Raw genomic sequence first — 14,760 nt, 5'->3', positions numbered from 1 at the left:
GAAACACGGCACCACCTCCTCGCCTTGTGCAAAACACATGCATTGGAGGTGGATGAATCCAAGCGAGATGCTCTCACTGGTTTTTGCGTTGCTAATCTCTATGCTATAAATTACAGGAAGACAAACATTTTGAACTAGGCTTACCCTTGGTGGAAAATTAACTCTTACCCCTTCGTAGATGGTGTCCTGGTTAGCAGGCATGCCAGGGCCAATATCGGGAGAGACTGTTCGGTCATAATAGTTATCGTAATAATTCCCATCATATTCTTTTATTGTTTCCTCGGTGAAATCTTTATCCAGGTCGTCTCCTCCTTGAGCAGCCTGGAAGCAAAAAAGCAGCAACATGTCAGGCTGCAAATCTCTCTAGGCTGCACACGCTGGAAATATAAGGGGAAGACTGCAGTTGTGCAAAGTGAGGATGCTTTATAATAATAGTTGCTATTAAAAAGCACAAGAAAAGTTAAATTCTGGAGTTTTAAAGGTCTCCAGTGACCTCCAAGGGTCTTCTCCAACGGCAGGCAAGAAGGATGGAAGGATCTTTATGTCAAAGCGTACACCCTGGCTTTCTCTGTCAATCCCTGAAATAACACTGAGTGTAAAAGTTTGAGTGAGAAAAACAAAACACAGCACAAAGCAACAGCTCATGTCAGGTGGATCCTGCAAACTCTAAGGCCTAAAGAAAGAGGGAGTAGAAGCTTCAAACTCCAAGCCCTACTCATCTCTCACAGCCTCGATATTGGAGACACTGGATTAATAAGCATAAAAAGTCACACATCCAGTCCAGTATTTAAAATGCACATCAAAAATGCAATGTGTCATTATGAGTATCCAATTACAGGAGGAAATGTGGAAAAATCCAAGTTTGCTTCTACAAAAACCTCCTGTTTGTTTAGTCTGGGATGCAAGTTGCAATTGTGCTTGTCCAAAGAGCAGAAGCAGAAATTTTTACGAATCTGATGCATTAATCCCTAAATCCTTTCTGAATCCTTACATCAACAGATGCTATGGACCACAAGCAAGGACACCTATAGACAGGTATCAGAATTTCCTCACTTTTCTCCGTACCCCTGTGCTTTCTCACAGCCTGGCAGGCAACCGTCTCTTGGCATCCTTTACTCTGCAGCACTGTAAAAAAAAAATGTGTGCTGATGATTTTTTTTGTTTCTTTCCTATCCAGGTAATGACCAAAATGGTCCATAAGTTGAATTATTTCCAGTGATTCCCAGAGAAATTATCTCCTCACTACCACGAATTCAAAATCACTTAAATGCCACCACCACTTCCAGACCTTGTTTCTGTGCCAAAACTGCTCAAAACCCATAAGCATGAGCATCTGTATCTAAATTCAAGAGGTTTTAAAGTAAGAATAAGCCTAGTGCTAAGGTAATCATCGCTCTGCCTCCCCATCTTCTTTTACCTCTGCAAATACCAACTGGTCTTTGAAGAATTCATAGTTTGGCAATTATTCAATTAGAAAACTTGGAAGAGTTAGCATTATTTTTCCTTTGTACAGTTCAAATGGATCTAGTGCTATCACACGTCTTTTATCCTGTTTGAAATCTTTTATCTAGGTTTGCACTTTGAAACCTTAAAACTTCTTTATCTTGCTATAAAGCTTTTGGGGATAACATATAGCAAGCTTTTTTCAAATTGCATTTCTTGAAATGAACATCAAAAATGTTTGGTTTGATATTTTGACTAATGTCCCCAAGTCAATTTGCATGGAAAGATATGGTATTTTGAATAACTGAGCAGAGAAGGAGGAAGTTCTCCATGCTGAGATTTGCAGGTGCTTTGGAGAAAAAACAAAAGCCTAAAAATAATCTCCTTAGCAATGCTGTTAGGCAACCTAATCAGAAAACAGTCCACAAAGAAAAGAGGAGGTCCAAAAATCAGCATGCAAAATACTGTGACTCTCCTCTGCTGGTAACAGCTTCATTTAAATCACCTTTTAGTCTTCTCTTTTGAGAAGCAATGCAGATATGAAGCCATGGGATATGCATCTGGACAGGTAAAGCAAACTGCCTGATGAATAGCAGGCAGCGAACAAAATACATCTGTCCCCAGCTCCTCTTGTTCACAGGAGTATTGCTGCCGACTAGATCTCAGAACTGCTTCACTAGCATTTATTAGCCATAATGAAAACCAAGCCCAGGAGAGGTCAGTGACTACAGCTGCCTCCAAAACCTCACACACAGGCTCCACAAAGTTTCACTTGTGTAAAACTAAACCCCCTTTTAATTCCCATTGTAGGAATTAGAGAGTCTTCCCAAAATGTAGACAGGTGAACTTCAACAGCGACAGACGCATCCCGCTCTTGCAACAGGTCTATGAAGGGGTGCTAAAAACAACTATCCTGCACCAGATCCACATTATCCCGTTTGATCCCACAACCTGCAACGTGCAGGGCCAGGGCTGGCACCGCCAGCAGCTCGGGGGACGCCCGGTGTCCCAGCCCCCTTCTCCCCCACCCGCACCCCCGTGCAGCAGCACGGGGACCCCGGCTGCCGGCAGAAACCTGGGACTATGTGAAATCACACCACGCTTACTCATGACCACGAGCACTATGTTTTTCCTAGACTAGCCAAAAACTTATGATTTTTTTTTTTTTTTAAAGAGCAAATAAACTTCTCCAACCACTTCAGCAGTCTTTCTCCCACTGAATCCCTGTTTCTAATAGCAGCTATTAGACAATTACACACACGAGCTCCTGATCCTCACTTCCATATTGCTCATAAAGCAGCTTGGTCTGCTGCTAGAGTAAAGGATTCGGTGTCCCCAGGAGTTCATGGCTGCAGGCAGAGCCCTTGGCTCCCACTCCAAGGTGTAAACCTGAAATCCGTATCCTTTTCAGTATCTATCCCTCAGGCTGGCACTTCTGGGGAGTCTTCCCTATGTCACACTGTCTTAGCCTTCACCTCAGTGCATGGGAATCTCCTTCAGCCAGACAAGTTGTGTCCTTTTCTCTGCTCATCAGCTAGAAGATTGACTGGAGCAACCTCCCACCACCCCAGAGCAGTCCCACAGCCCTCCCCATCTAAACGCTGTCTCTTCTGGAGCTGCTGGAGGTGGACAGTTTGCTCTCCCTCCCCGCCAGATGCTTTGCTGAGAGCAGGCTGAGCTTTCGCATAGGAAAGCTTCGCCGTGTGTTTCCCTACCTGAACTTTCCTTCTCCTAACAACTGAAGTGGCCCTTGAGGCCTCTTATTTCCTCTTCCAATTTTTTCTAAGGTCACGCTATCCAATCTTTAATTCCTCTCTATTAGAAAGTTCAAGCTTGGCCAAAGATTTCTGGCTCTTTGTCAGGAAACAGAGAAGTTTCCCATCCATGGGTTCCCGAGGTTGGCACTCGCTTCCTCGATACGCTGGAGCCTTTTCTGTTTCTCTCTGTGTATCATTCTGGGCTGCTCAGCCTCCCCCTCCACTGCATTTTTTTATCCCCGGTTGGCTGGACTCGATCCCCGCCACACCACCAGCCCTCGGGGCGGCTGGCTCCCCTCCTGCCTCGCTCCAGCTGCTCAGCTCTTTGCTTGGACGCTTTCCCCGACACCTTTTCATTCAAGCTTCCAGGTCCAACTCCAGATATGTTGGCCAGCTTTTGCTATCTCTTTTGCCACCCTCCAGCACCTCCCAGAAAGCCTTGAGTTTTGACAGTCCCATAACCAAGCAGTTCTTCTCCATTTGAGGAGGAACCGTGGCACTCTGCCAAGTCCCATCCTACCTCCCAGGAAACATTATCCCGCTATCGACTCTCCTTGCTGATGCTCCTGGATAATGAAGAATTTGCCTCGTCTAGCGTAGTTATTTCCTTGCATGGTGAGCTATACAGCATGCAGCTGCATGACAACTTATCTCAGTCTCATCTAAGGATGAGACCAACATTCATCTATTTAAGCACCAATACGAAAGGCAAAAACTGGGCAAGTCTTAAGGATAGAAGAGTCCCAAGTGCAACATATTTCAGTTGAAATTTCATATTAAAGTGTGGGTAACTAAAAATGCAATCACTCCAACAGAAACCTCAGCTGTGGGATCTGGACTGATCTCATTTTTGAGCAGATCTGTGCACAAAACAGAGGGGCTCTCTCTGGGTGAATGCAGTAGTTTGAAATCAAGGGTTTGTCCCAGTGTTGAAATGTTTTTTAAAAATTACTGAAAAACATAAAGATGCTATTCAATGGGAATGACAAAAATGAAAAAATATTGATGTTCTCCATCAAATCAACATTTTAAGGATTTATATTAATAGCTTTGAAATAAAATGCTTTTACTTAGATTTTAACACCAACCCTCATTTTTCTTCTCACAGGGAAATGCAGATGTCAGCATGAACCAATTTTTCCAGGGAAATGATCTTCAACCAAATTCTAAATATCTGTATTCCACACCCTGAAATATCTGGAGTGAAAATATTTTATAAGAAACTTCCTCTTCCAACAGCTGCCTAAACCACTTACAGATTTACTATATAGATGATCACATCTCTTTTGCTCTCAGGGCTATGAAATACCAGAATTAATAAAAAACAAAGTGAAAGGAAAAAAAAATTCATTAAAATTACATCGGTCTCATTATAGGTGATGACGGTACTCGTGGGGAGTTCAGCTTCCACGGCATTTTCAGTGAGTCCGCCCTCGGGGTCTACTTCTTCATTGTAGTTGATATCTTCATAGGGAAGAGGTGTGAAGTACTCTTCGTTAATGGTTTCATAGTTGTACTCGTCTACGAGGGGGTCATCCACCACAGCATCCCCTTTTGTCCGCTTGCCGGGGTCCCCTCCATCAGGTGATGGCGTGGGGGCAGGATAGTCCTGTTGCAGAAATAAAATGCCAGAATCAGAGAAACAAAAAAGAAAATTCTGCATCGTTCTCCAGCTCCCCCTCTATAAAGGTGCCATTTATCAAACGCATCTTTGCCAGGACCCCGCGTCGGTACCTGCTTGGTTTCGGGTCTTTCTCCAGCAGCCACTTCGGGAGTGCCAGGTTTGGTGGTGGGCGCTTCTGGCTTTACAGCTTCATCAACATCTTCGTAGTAGGGGTACTCGTAGTAGTAGGTGTCACCTTCTCCCTCCCCATCAGTGTACTGCAAAGAGAAGATGAGAAGCAGAAAATAAGCTGGCAGCACCCCAGCTCCTGACAGCTCTTTTAGATATTACTTCATGTCAACGGGGCCATGCCACGATGCAGACCCATGCAGCGAAATCTTTCCCTTCCTCTTGTGTTCATCAGCTTCTGTGAAACCTTCACCAAGAGCCTGGCTTTGGGTTGCTTTGGCAATGGCTGTGATTTGAGGAGGTTCCCAGTCATCTCTCGGTCCTGCGGCATGTTCTCCCTTATCAGAGAGGATGGACCTACCCTGCAGCAATTCAGTTACCCACGATAACATAATAAAAAAAAAGAAAAACCATTATTTTTTTTTAACCTCAGATTGCTGAGACCTCCTAGGTCACACATCCAATATTATTCAGAGAGGGGAAGAAAACGCTCAAATCACGCAGCTGCTCTGAGAAGCAGGGATGCTGTTTTCACTCATCTGACTGCACTAATAGCATCCGTGTGACTTCCCATCCACCCGCGGCCCGCAGGCAGAAGGGCTTCGAAAACAAGATATTTTCTGCGTTTTCCACAAGGCGTCAGTCATTCTTCAAAATGAAATACAAACAAAACATTTGGTTACAGCCGGGCATGGCAAATTTCTTCACCAGTCCATCGCTCTCACTGGCAGCAGACGCCGGCGCGTGGAAGAGTTATTCTTACACGGAGCAACACAGCCCTAAGACAAGCCAGCCCTTGTTGAACTGCTGGCTCCAAAAGAAGAGTTTTATTTTCCTACTACCACATATTTTGACCATACCGAAGTCTATTTTATTTTACTTATTTATTGTTCCTCCGCAAGTGCTGGCGGTGCGGTTATGGCACTTCCCCAGGGCTGGGCAGCCGTGCCTCGCCTGCGAGCATTGCTCTGCTCCCCAAAGCCCTGCTAGGCTCAGGTTTTTAATTCAATCCCAAAGCTAAGCCGGAGCAGGCTGACAGAATTACAGCCTCATGGGGATTCGGCAGGAGCCCACAGATCTGAGACCAGCTGAAAGCAAGAGAGTCCATGGACCAGCAAATCAGACCAAGAGAGCAGCCAAGATGCTGAGAAGGGTTGAAGCAGCCAGGCACTTCAATTGCTGTGAGCTGAGCCCGAGTCCTCTTAAAAATGTGTAAAATTCAGGTGATGCTCTTCTGGAAATCAGTCACACCCAGACATTTCTAATTGAGCAGCAGAAATAAAAAGGTATTTTGTATCAGTCTTCTCTTTCTTCCATTTCTTTTTTTTTTTTTAAAAGAAAAGATCTGAGGCTAACTCTGTAGAAAAAATACTGAGCACAGCAGCTTATACAGATGAGCTAGGAGCATTTCTGCCAAAATGAAATTCAAACATCAAATGCATAGGCAAAAATGTTTCCCCCTTCTTTAACACCCATTGTTTCAAAGAATATTGAAAAAGAACTGCTTCATCTTTTTAGAAATTCAACAGTGAAATTTGAAATTTAGAAACAAGTGCCTGTTTTGGACAGCATTCAACCTGCCAGGGAAGGTCAGTATTTCACACTCAGCTCAGATTGTCTCTCCTGCAAGTTTTTGAGCTCCAAGTGAATATTCATCTCAGTTTCTGGAAATGGGAGGAGCGCAGAAAGGAAGGGAAAATCCTGAGGGCAAGAGCCAAGACTAGAACCTGCAAACCCTAAAAACAAGCTCTGCCTCAGCCCTTACAGATGAGTCGCAGGGAAGCTGAACAGGAGGAAGAAGCCAAATACGTTTGCAACCACAATACAGAGCTGGGAGCTGCTACCCCAAAAGCATCCCCAAACCCTGCAAGAGACTTACATATTCATCCTGGTTGGGGTCCTGGGACTGGGGGGAGTCGGGGATGGCGGTGTCGCAGTCGGGGCTGTAGTGTTCACAGTAATCCTGGGCTGCTCGGGGGTCCGCCACGATCAGGAGCTGTTGGATGTCACCCTGCGGAGAAGGAAAGACAGAGCGTCAGGGGGACGGATGGTGGATGTGGAGCCACCAGCCCGAGACTGCAGTCACAGGGATAAACACCACCAAGAAATAAAAAGCAAAACACTTGGCAGGGCCACCTCCCTGACACGGGCACATTGCCCGAGACGAGCCAGGCAAAAACCCTCCCTTGTCCAGGGCTGGGTCCAGCAGCCGCTTATCTCGGGCTGCTCCACGAGGTGTGAAGCCGCTGTGCTTCACACCTAGTCCCAAACGCACCTTCCCAAAAGATAACCACGTCTGCAGAGAGCTCACCCCCAACAGCGCTGACAGCCCCGGGCAAGGCAGGTGCAATAAAAATAAGAGAAAAGAGCTCTATACACCCCAAATCAGCAGTGTCCTGTAGACAATGAAGAAACCCCTCCTTTCCTTCCTGGTCCTGTGCAGCTCTGCAGGGCTCTGGAGTTGCCCTGCCCAGTCCAAAAAGCTGTTTATTGGCCTCAAAACTTCGTTTCTCCCACCCCATCAGTTGGTCTCATAAAAGACATCAGTCCCACTTTCTACATCTTGCCTCACCTCGTTTTTCCACCCACAACAGTGCAGCAGACATAGAAAGAGATTAGAAATGCATCTGATAATCAGAAGAAGAGAAGAGAAAAGGGGTTTGCAGTGGCTTATTGAAAACCAGGTGCAGAACAAGTTCATTAGGCACCGAGGCTCTTTAACAGACCACTCGCTACATAGTGAACAAAGCACCACACACCACAGCCCAAAGATCCGAGCAGAAATCATTCTCCAGTTTCGTAAAGAACCACCACACTGCTTAACCATAACGCCAAAAAACAGTTTATTCACTAGACAGTTTCATAAGTCAAGACTTTACTACTTGGATTATTACAGCTGATATTTTAATTAGAGGAAAAAACTCACCTTATTTAATAATAGAAATACATGGCTAAGGCATCAGGGGAAAAAGGAGCATTACAGCAAAACTGGGAGGATGACTTGGGTATGTAATAAGAACCAGAAGTTCCAAACAGAGCCTGGCCAGACTGGCAAACAGCCCCGTGGAAAACTGAAGGATATTTTTGAAATTATGGCCCAGATCTGCCTTCGTGCACGCAAGCTGCACAGGGTCCAGCCGCCGGTCCAGCTCAGCCTCCCATGAACATATACCATTGACTTCACAAAAAAAAGTGCTGTTTACATTTTTGGCAGAGATCCACCAGGAAATAAGGTTGCAAAGACCACGCGGACCTGGCCACATCCTGCCTGGCTCTGAGGGGCAGCTTACAGCCGCCTGGGGTTTCCCTTCTTGATTTCTAGGTTATCACATCCATCTCTGCAGCAGCTCACCGTAACATCTGGGCAACTCCCAGATGCTATGCAAGTTACCCTAAAATTGAGCATTGGTTTAAGCTTATTAGTCATTGTTTCCTGTGAATAACCTTTACAAAATTAACAGAAATGTCTGCAAAGCGGTTTTCAATTTTCTATTTTAAGAAAGAGCAATAGTCTTTCCTTCCCTTTCCTTTTTTTTTTTTTTATAAATCCATAGAGCAGTTCTGTCATTATTGTTCTGGCTTTTTCTTTTTCAACATAACCACCAAAAATGGGCAGGCAGTAATGGGAAAACAGAAAATGCGAGATTTTTGTCTTGTAGAACATTTCCCACTTCCAGCCAGCTCTGGCCACCACCTGACAACGTGACCTGCATGGGGAACTCGACCGTGGTGTGACCTAGAGGACATCGCCCAGCCCTAAGCAGGGACTTGAAAGAGCTGGGGGTGTTACGGGGTTACTCACACCATATACTATCATCCCTGTCTTCAGAGCAACAAAACAGGCTGCCCCTTTGGAGCTCCCTCCAGTGGAGGATGCCCAACTTGGCCAAGGCAATTTGCTTAAAGTTGATGATGTGAAGGATCCTTCCAGCTGCTATTTCTGCACACAGGACCTCAACCACCCCCACCCCTCATTGACATCCGAGTTAAGCCATTTATGCCCTTCTCTTACTTAGGTGGTTAAAGCTCCCCAGTGTCCATAGGGTTATGGGGAATGTCCGGTGCTGTTGGGATAAGCTGAAATAAAACAGCCACAAAAGCAGACTTGGTACTTGTCTCCGAGAGGAAAGGAAGGAAGGCTGAAAGCTTTTTCTTCCTGATAAGGTTGGATTTACACCTCAAGGAGAGCTGATAGTCTGCATCCTATAAGTGACCAGGACTATAACTATGTTTCCTCAAGGAACAGATAAAGCAAAGAAAGGCATGTTGGCTAAACACAGTGCAAAAGGTTAAGCAGAAGAGAATTTGCTAAAGCTGAGTTTGCTTTTAGTCTCAGCCGATGGCAGCTCCTGAGCTATGCACAGGAAGAAATCCTGGCTCATTCCCACCCTGCTTCCCTGCAGCACAACAGGAGCTGAGCATCCTCCGGGTCTGACGGCTCAAGGCATTGGCAGCACCTTTGAGTACATGGAAAGACATCACCTCCAAGTCCCAGGAGCCACAGGCTCAAGTCTTGGGGCCACAGCAGAAACCCCAACCTCACTCCACGCACCAAAGCACAGTGTTGGCCCAGCGGTTGCTGCTGAGTGAGCAGGGGAGGACGAACAAGGGAAGCTTCTTGCTAGTTGAGAACCTGAGAAAATCAGCACGTAACCGAATAAGTTTGGTATGCAAAGGGTGCCAGGAAAAAGCGTGAGCCGCATCAGACAGCTCCTTCAGAGCTCACCATGCTTCATGAGCATCATTCAACGTGCCTACTATTTTCCCATTTCCTTTTCAAACCCAATCAATCACCCTGCCCAGCAAAGTTCATCCTTTTCTTGTTGTTCCAGCAGCAGCGTGCAAGCATGCAAAATCGGAAGGAAAACAAGCGCACCCGACTTTGGAGGAATGAGAGCCCCAGGGAGCATCTGAGCTCAAGTACACTGACATGGATTGAGCAGCTCAGTGGTGGGGGAAGAAGGAGAGCTCTCGGGGTTGCTAGACCATTCATCTTTCTTTCATTAACAGCAAGTGCACGGCACTGGTGGATAGCCTGTGTTAACACTTGTAAAAAGCAGACAGGAGTAAAACCTTGTTAGCAAGATTCCCAGTCAACTGACCTCATCCCTCAGTGCAAAACAATAAAATGGGCTAATTTAGCCTGTAATAAAAAGCCCCACTATCTGAACTTCACAAAAGATGCACAAAGCTCTGCTGTCAAGAGCCCCATTTCTTTGATTTAAAAAGCCGACTTTAAATAGAGCAAGCCGTGCTGGGAGGTTCACAAGCCTTTTGTGTCCTCTCAAGTGTGTTGCCACTAATAAATTTCACCAAGAGATAGCTGCCCCAGCGCGGGCTGACAAAGGCAGCAGCCAGCTCCGCTCCCTTTCCTCATTCAAGCGTCTACTCATTTCACTGTTACGGTTACACCAAACACCCAAGCCCCTCTCCTTCCTATGTCAGCATCTGCTTTTTCCAGCAAGAGCAGCGATAACGAAGATACCAGTAATTCCCCACAACGCAACAGCTACCGATTTTCCATGAAGCCTTTGTAAGAGAGAGAACTTACAATTACACTAAGACAGTGGTTTAAAGACTTTACCCACCAAGTCATTTAGGTTTTTAAGACTTATTTTCAAGTAAAGAGTAAGTCAGGGAGCAAGTCAGTAACATGCTGATATTGCTTCGAAGGAGAGGTCACCAGCAGTGCCCTGCAGCCCCAGCCACCCACGCAGAAGGTGGGTGAAGTCCTTTTCTGGCATGTGAAAAGTTGGGCACCTCTGGGCACCCAGGGCTCAAGCGCTCCGGTAACTGGGGTACTCCTTAGGATGCAGAGGCAAGGCACAGTTGCGCTTTGCTGGTTTGACAAAAAATTTGAAGTGGAGGGGGGACAAAAAAAAAAAAGGTCAATTCTTGCCTGAAAATAACTAGCATTTCATCCATCAGAAGAGCTAGTTTTTAAAAAGGGGAATAAATCACATTTTGACCTTTATTCCTAGAGCTTCCCGTGAAGAGGCAGAGGCAGAACAGCACATTTATGAAAATGATTGTGAATTGCGAGGCTTTTATTTGCTCCAAACAGATGTAAGTGCTAACTGTCAGGACCAGTAAGAATCTGTCTGACATTTATGGTAAAGCCATTTATGCCTGATGACTTATTTGCTTTATGGATTAAGTTCCATCAAGCCAGTTTAATTCAACTCCCCAGCCAGCTCCCAGACAAGACTGGAAAAGCTCTTCTGGAGCATTTTTTAACACTTATTCTATATGTGTGCAAAAATGTCACATCACTTCCAATGACATCAACTTCAGTAACTTAGAGAAATTGCTGTGGTTCAACAAAACAAACAGCTGGCGAGGATAATCGGAGTGACTTCATCTGGCATTGGCAGCAGCTCCATAAATACTGGGATTCTTCAGGGCTCTCACTGCAACGCACCAATAATTAACTGGACTGTTGTTTTAGTCCATTACCCCAGAAGTCTTAGAGACTCTTAACATCCATAAGAACAAATACTGCTTGATGTGCTTTTTTAAACTCCTACATTTAAATTGGATAACCACAGGCCCAGGATGTCCAGTTGTAACAAAAAAAAAATCTTAAAAATTATTGGAAGCAACTGTGATGTTGCTGAGTTTTATTACGACAAACTCACCGGTTCCATAAATGTAAACCCAGTCGGGGGGCTTAAGAGTGGCAGAGGTGCAATGCAGCTTTATGATGAAGTGAAACTTAGAGATCCCAGCCACCCGTGAGCTTCCAAAAAACCTAATCCCCATCTCAGAGACGGCCTGCCAGCTCTCAGATGTTCCACTTGATAAAACCTGTCATCAGCACTTGCCCATGGACAGAGGCTCTCTGCTAAGGACACGGCGGCTGCCCTGCTCCAGAGCTCCGAGCAACTCCTTGTCTGCACAGGTTGGAGGAAGAGTGAGATCGGAGAAGCCAGTGAAGAAGGGATGCAAGGGGTGACCCAGACCTCACTGTGCCCCCAGCTCTGCCAGCGTAGCAAGACCCCAAGTCAGAGGTACAATAACCGCTCAGAGCGCCAGTTCATCCTTTGTTGTACTGGCATCATCCCAGAGTCCCTCGTTTAAACACAGCTGCTCCAGAAAAGAAGCCAAACTGCAGCAACGGGGTCAGATGAAGCCTCGTCACCCCCACCGGCCCCTTGTACCTGTGTCCTGAACCCCTCTCGCTGGCCAGCCACAGACAGGAGCAAGCTCACCAGATGGAGTAACTGGTACCTAAAGGGCATCCTTTGGGCTTCCAGAAATTTTGCACTACAAAATGGGAAGGCAATAGTTGAAAGTCTGGCTCAAAAAAAAAAAAAGCAGCTTGACTCGCACGCAGTCATGAGTCAGCTACAAATACTTGGTGGTTTGGATAAATCCAGCCCGGATGTTTGCTTCCCCATCCTGCACAGAGGGGCTGCAGGAACGGACGGGGCAACTTTGCTGCGAGATCTCTGCTATTTCCCCTCTCGGGCTCCAGTTACCGCAAGAATGGCTGCCTCTGGCTTTTGGCACTCGGATAGGAGCCTCTTCTGAGCCCTCTTTTGAAAAAAAGAGGTTTAATTAAGCAGACAAGAGATAGAAGTTTCACTAGAACCAAATAGGGCTTCAAGGAAAAACCTCTCTCAAGGGCTGATAATAGTTTCTCTTTCTCACTGCGTCTCCATCTGGGAGAGGAGGTACCTGAGAAACCCTGCCCTCGTGACACGTCAGCCTAGTCCTGCATCCCCACCCAAAAGCTAAGCTCTTAGCATTTCTGATATTAAACTTACAGAACACAAGCTACAGTAATTATTTGGACAACCCACTTTTCCCTGATGACAGCAACAAGAAGAAAATAAGCCCTTTAGCTCAAAGGTAATTAACTTCCCCAGTAATTTTCAACCTTTGTATTTTATAATTCCAGGGAGGAACCCAATTTCCTATCACCTGAGGATCCATTAACTCGCTGTTAGCCCTGGCCACTGACTTTGAAGGAGCGGGGCAGGGAAGCACGGTCCCCTCCTCCATGCATCTTCCCCTTCCCTGTACCCTGCTACCCTCCGCTCCAAGCTGTCCTCAACACCCACCCTGCTCCCATGGATGGGCACACGGTCCGGCAATGCCACATCACGCTTCCTCCATCCATAACTGCTGGATCCCTGGGTCAACCACTCCGTGGCTGTTTCTTCAAAAAGAGGCTTTTCGGCGCAAGGGGTCTCTGTGCTTGCAGAGACCATGGCATGCTTGTTGGCCTGTCGGCGTAGTATCGCAATACAAGTTACAAGCAGTTTAGCAAGGACTCCTTACTGGGAGGGAAGGACAAGTGATTCTCTAAGAGGAGAACAAAAGCCAGATGGCTTTGCTAATTCTGGAAAGCTCTCCTGAAGAAGCTGTCGCTCTGCCAATACCCAAATACCAGTCAAGGACTCAAGTCGTTAGCAGAGCAGGAGACACGAATACGAGGTTCATTTCCAGACAGCTACTTCCCCCCAGCTCCGATAACCACACGATGTAAATAACGCCCTACCCCAACGTAAACACTCCCCCAGCAGCGGCCACAGCCATCAGCACAACACCGAGCCCCCTCTCTGCACTTGACGGAGCAAATGCGAAGCCAGAGCTCACGCCAAAGTCCTTTTTTAAGTGACAACGCAGAGCTAATTCCCAAAGATAACATACACAGTACTCATCAGCAGTATGGATTATTTACACGACAGCGCTTCACAGGCAACAGACAGACGCATCCACCATTCCGGTTTCCTATCCTCAACGGGTGAAAGATTTTCTTGCCTTTCCAAATGGCTGAGTTTGTCAGACCCATTAATCATTGCTGACTTCTTCCTGCCACTTTCCCTGGAATCCTCACCAAACCCTGACAGCCCAGAGTCCCCGTGCTCTCTCCAGTCCATGTAACTTCTCTACAATCGCCCTTTCCCCAGCCCTCTGCTACCCCCGGTCCACTTCCATCACGTCCTGCTCTGAGAGCTTCTTGTGTAGGGACTGGCAACATCCTGAAGAGAACAGAAAAGGGACAAGATGAAAAAACATGACCAAGCTCAAAAGGATGTTTAATGATGGGGCAAGAGCCCAAGCCAAGCTCCAGACTCACCACCCAGACCACACGGTCCCATCCTCCCTGCACCAGCTCCCCATGCCTTCACTGCCAACACTGATTCATCCCCAGGCACTTTGCCTAATTGAAACCTCCATCCTTTCAGAAGACACATCTAATCACCAGTTTAAAGATCTCAAAAAGCTCTGGGGCTGCTTTATGCTTTGAGGCAATTGTAGTTCACCTTATTCAACCTTGACCCTGACTGACTGACCGGCCCGCAGTGCTCAGAAGAAGCATTATGTGCGCATCGCACAGTTTGTTACCCTGTGGCTCCCACCGTAAGCCATAAATGAGCATTGCTTCCAGTGGGTGTCGTGTCTTTCCTAGCTAAAAGTCGATGCCTAGACCTTGGAGGACAGTTTTTGCTCGAAAATTTACCAAATGGGTGGAAAAACCCAGATAAGGCAAATTAGCAACCTGTCATCTAATTAAGATCCAAGAACTTCGGGGACACAGGACAGAGAGAAAAACAATCCGTAAGAAAGAGGCAGCTTGGAAAACAGGTGGCATTGGCAGAAGCACAGAAAGCATCAAATCTACAAAGTATTTACTGCAAGGCAATGTATCTACCGCAACACAGCAATGTGTTTCTCCAGGGTTTTTGTTTCAGAGCAGGAAAAGCCGCTGTGGGGACAGCGCAGCATCCCTCGGCAGGTCCGCCCCAGGCAGCCCTC

At 46.4% G+C, this 14,760-nt stretch overlaps 1 protein-coding gene across 1 annotated transcript in view; it reads right to left on the bottom strand.

Moving 5' to 3' along the window:
* Positions 1 to 14,760, bottom strand: part of LOC104076557 (collagen alpha-1(V) chain-like) — a gene marked incomplete at both ends in the record, with an annotated part of 58,251 nt that overhangs the window by 16,937 nt on the left and 26,554 nt on the right. The window contains 4 exons of the mRNA XM_009577467.1: positions 169 to 321; positions 4,561 to 4,809; positions 4,935 to 5,081; positions 6,872 to 7,003. Coding sequence (XP_009575762.1) covers positions 169 to 321; positions 4,561 to 4,809; positions 4,935 to 5,081; positions 6,872 to 7,003 — 681 coding nt within the window. The remainder of the gene's footprint in view (positions 1 to 168; positions 322 to 4,560; positions 4,810 to 4,934; positions 5,082 to 6,871; positions 7,004 to 14,760) is intronic.

The sequence above is a fragment of the Fulmarus glacialis genome, unplaced genomic scaffold, assembly GCF_000690835.1.
Source record: "Fulmarus glacialis isolate BGI_N327 unplaced genomic scaffold, ASM69083v1 scaffold12915, whole genome shotgun sequence".
In the NCBI taxonomy this organism is placed as follows: Eukaryota; Metazoa; Chordata; class Aves; order Procellariiformes; family Procellariidae; genus Fulmarus; species Fulmarus glacialis.
The sequence above is the reverse complement of the archived record's forward strand: the minus strand, read 5'-3'. Positions and strand labels throughout refer to the sequence as shown.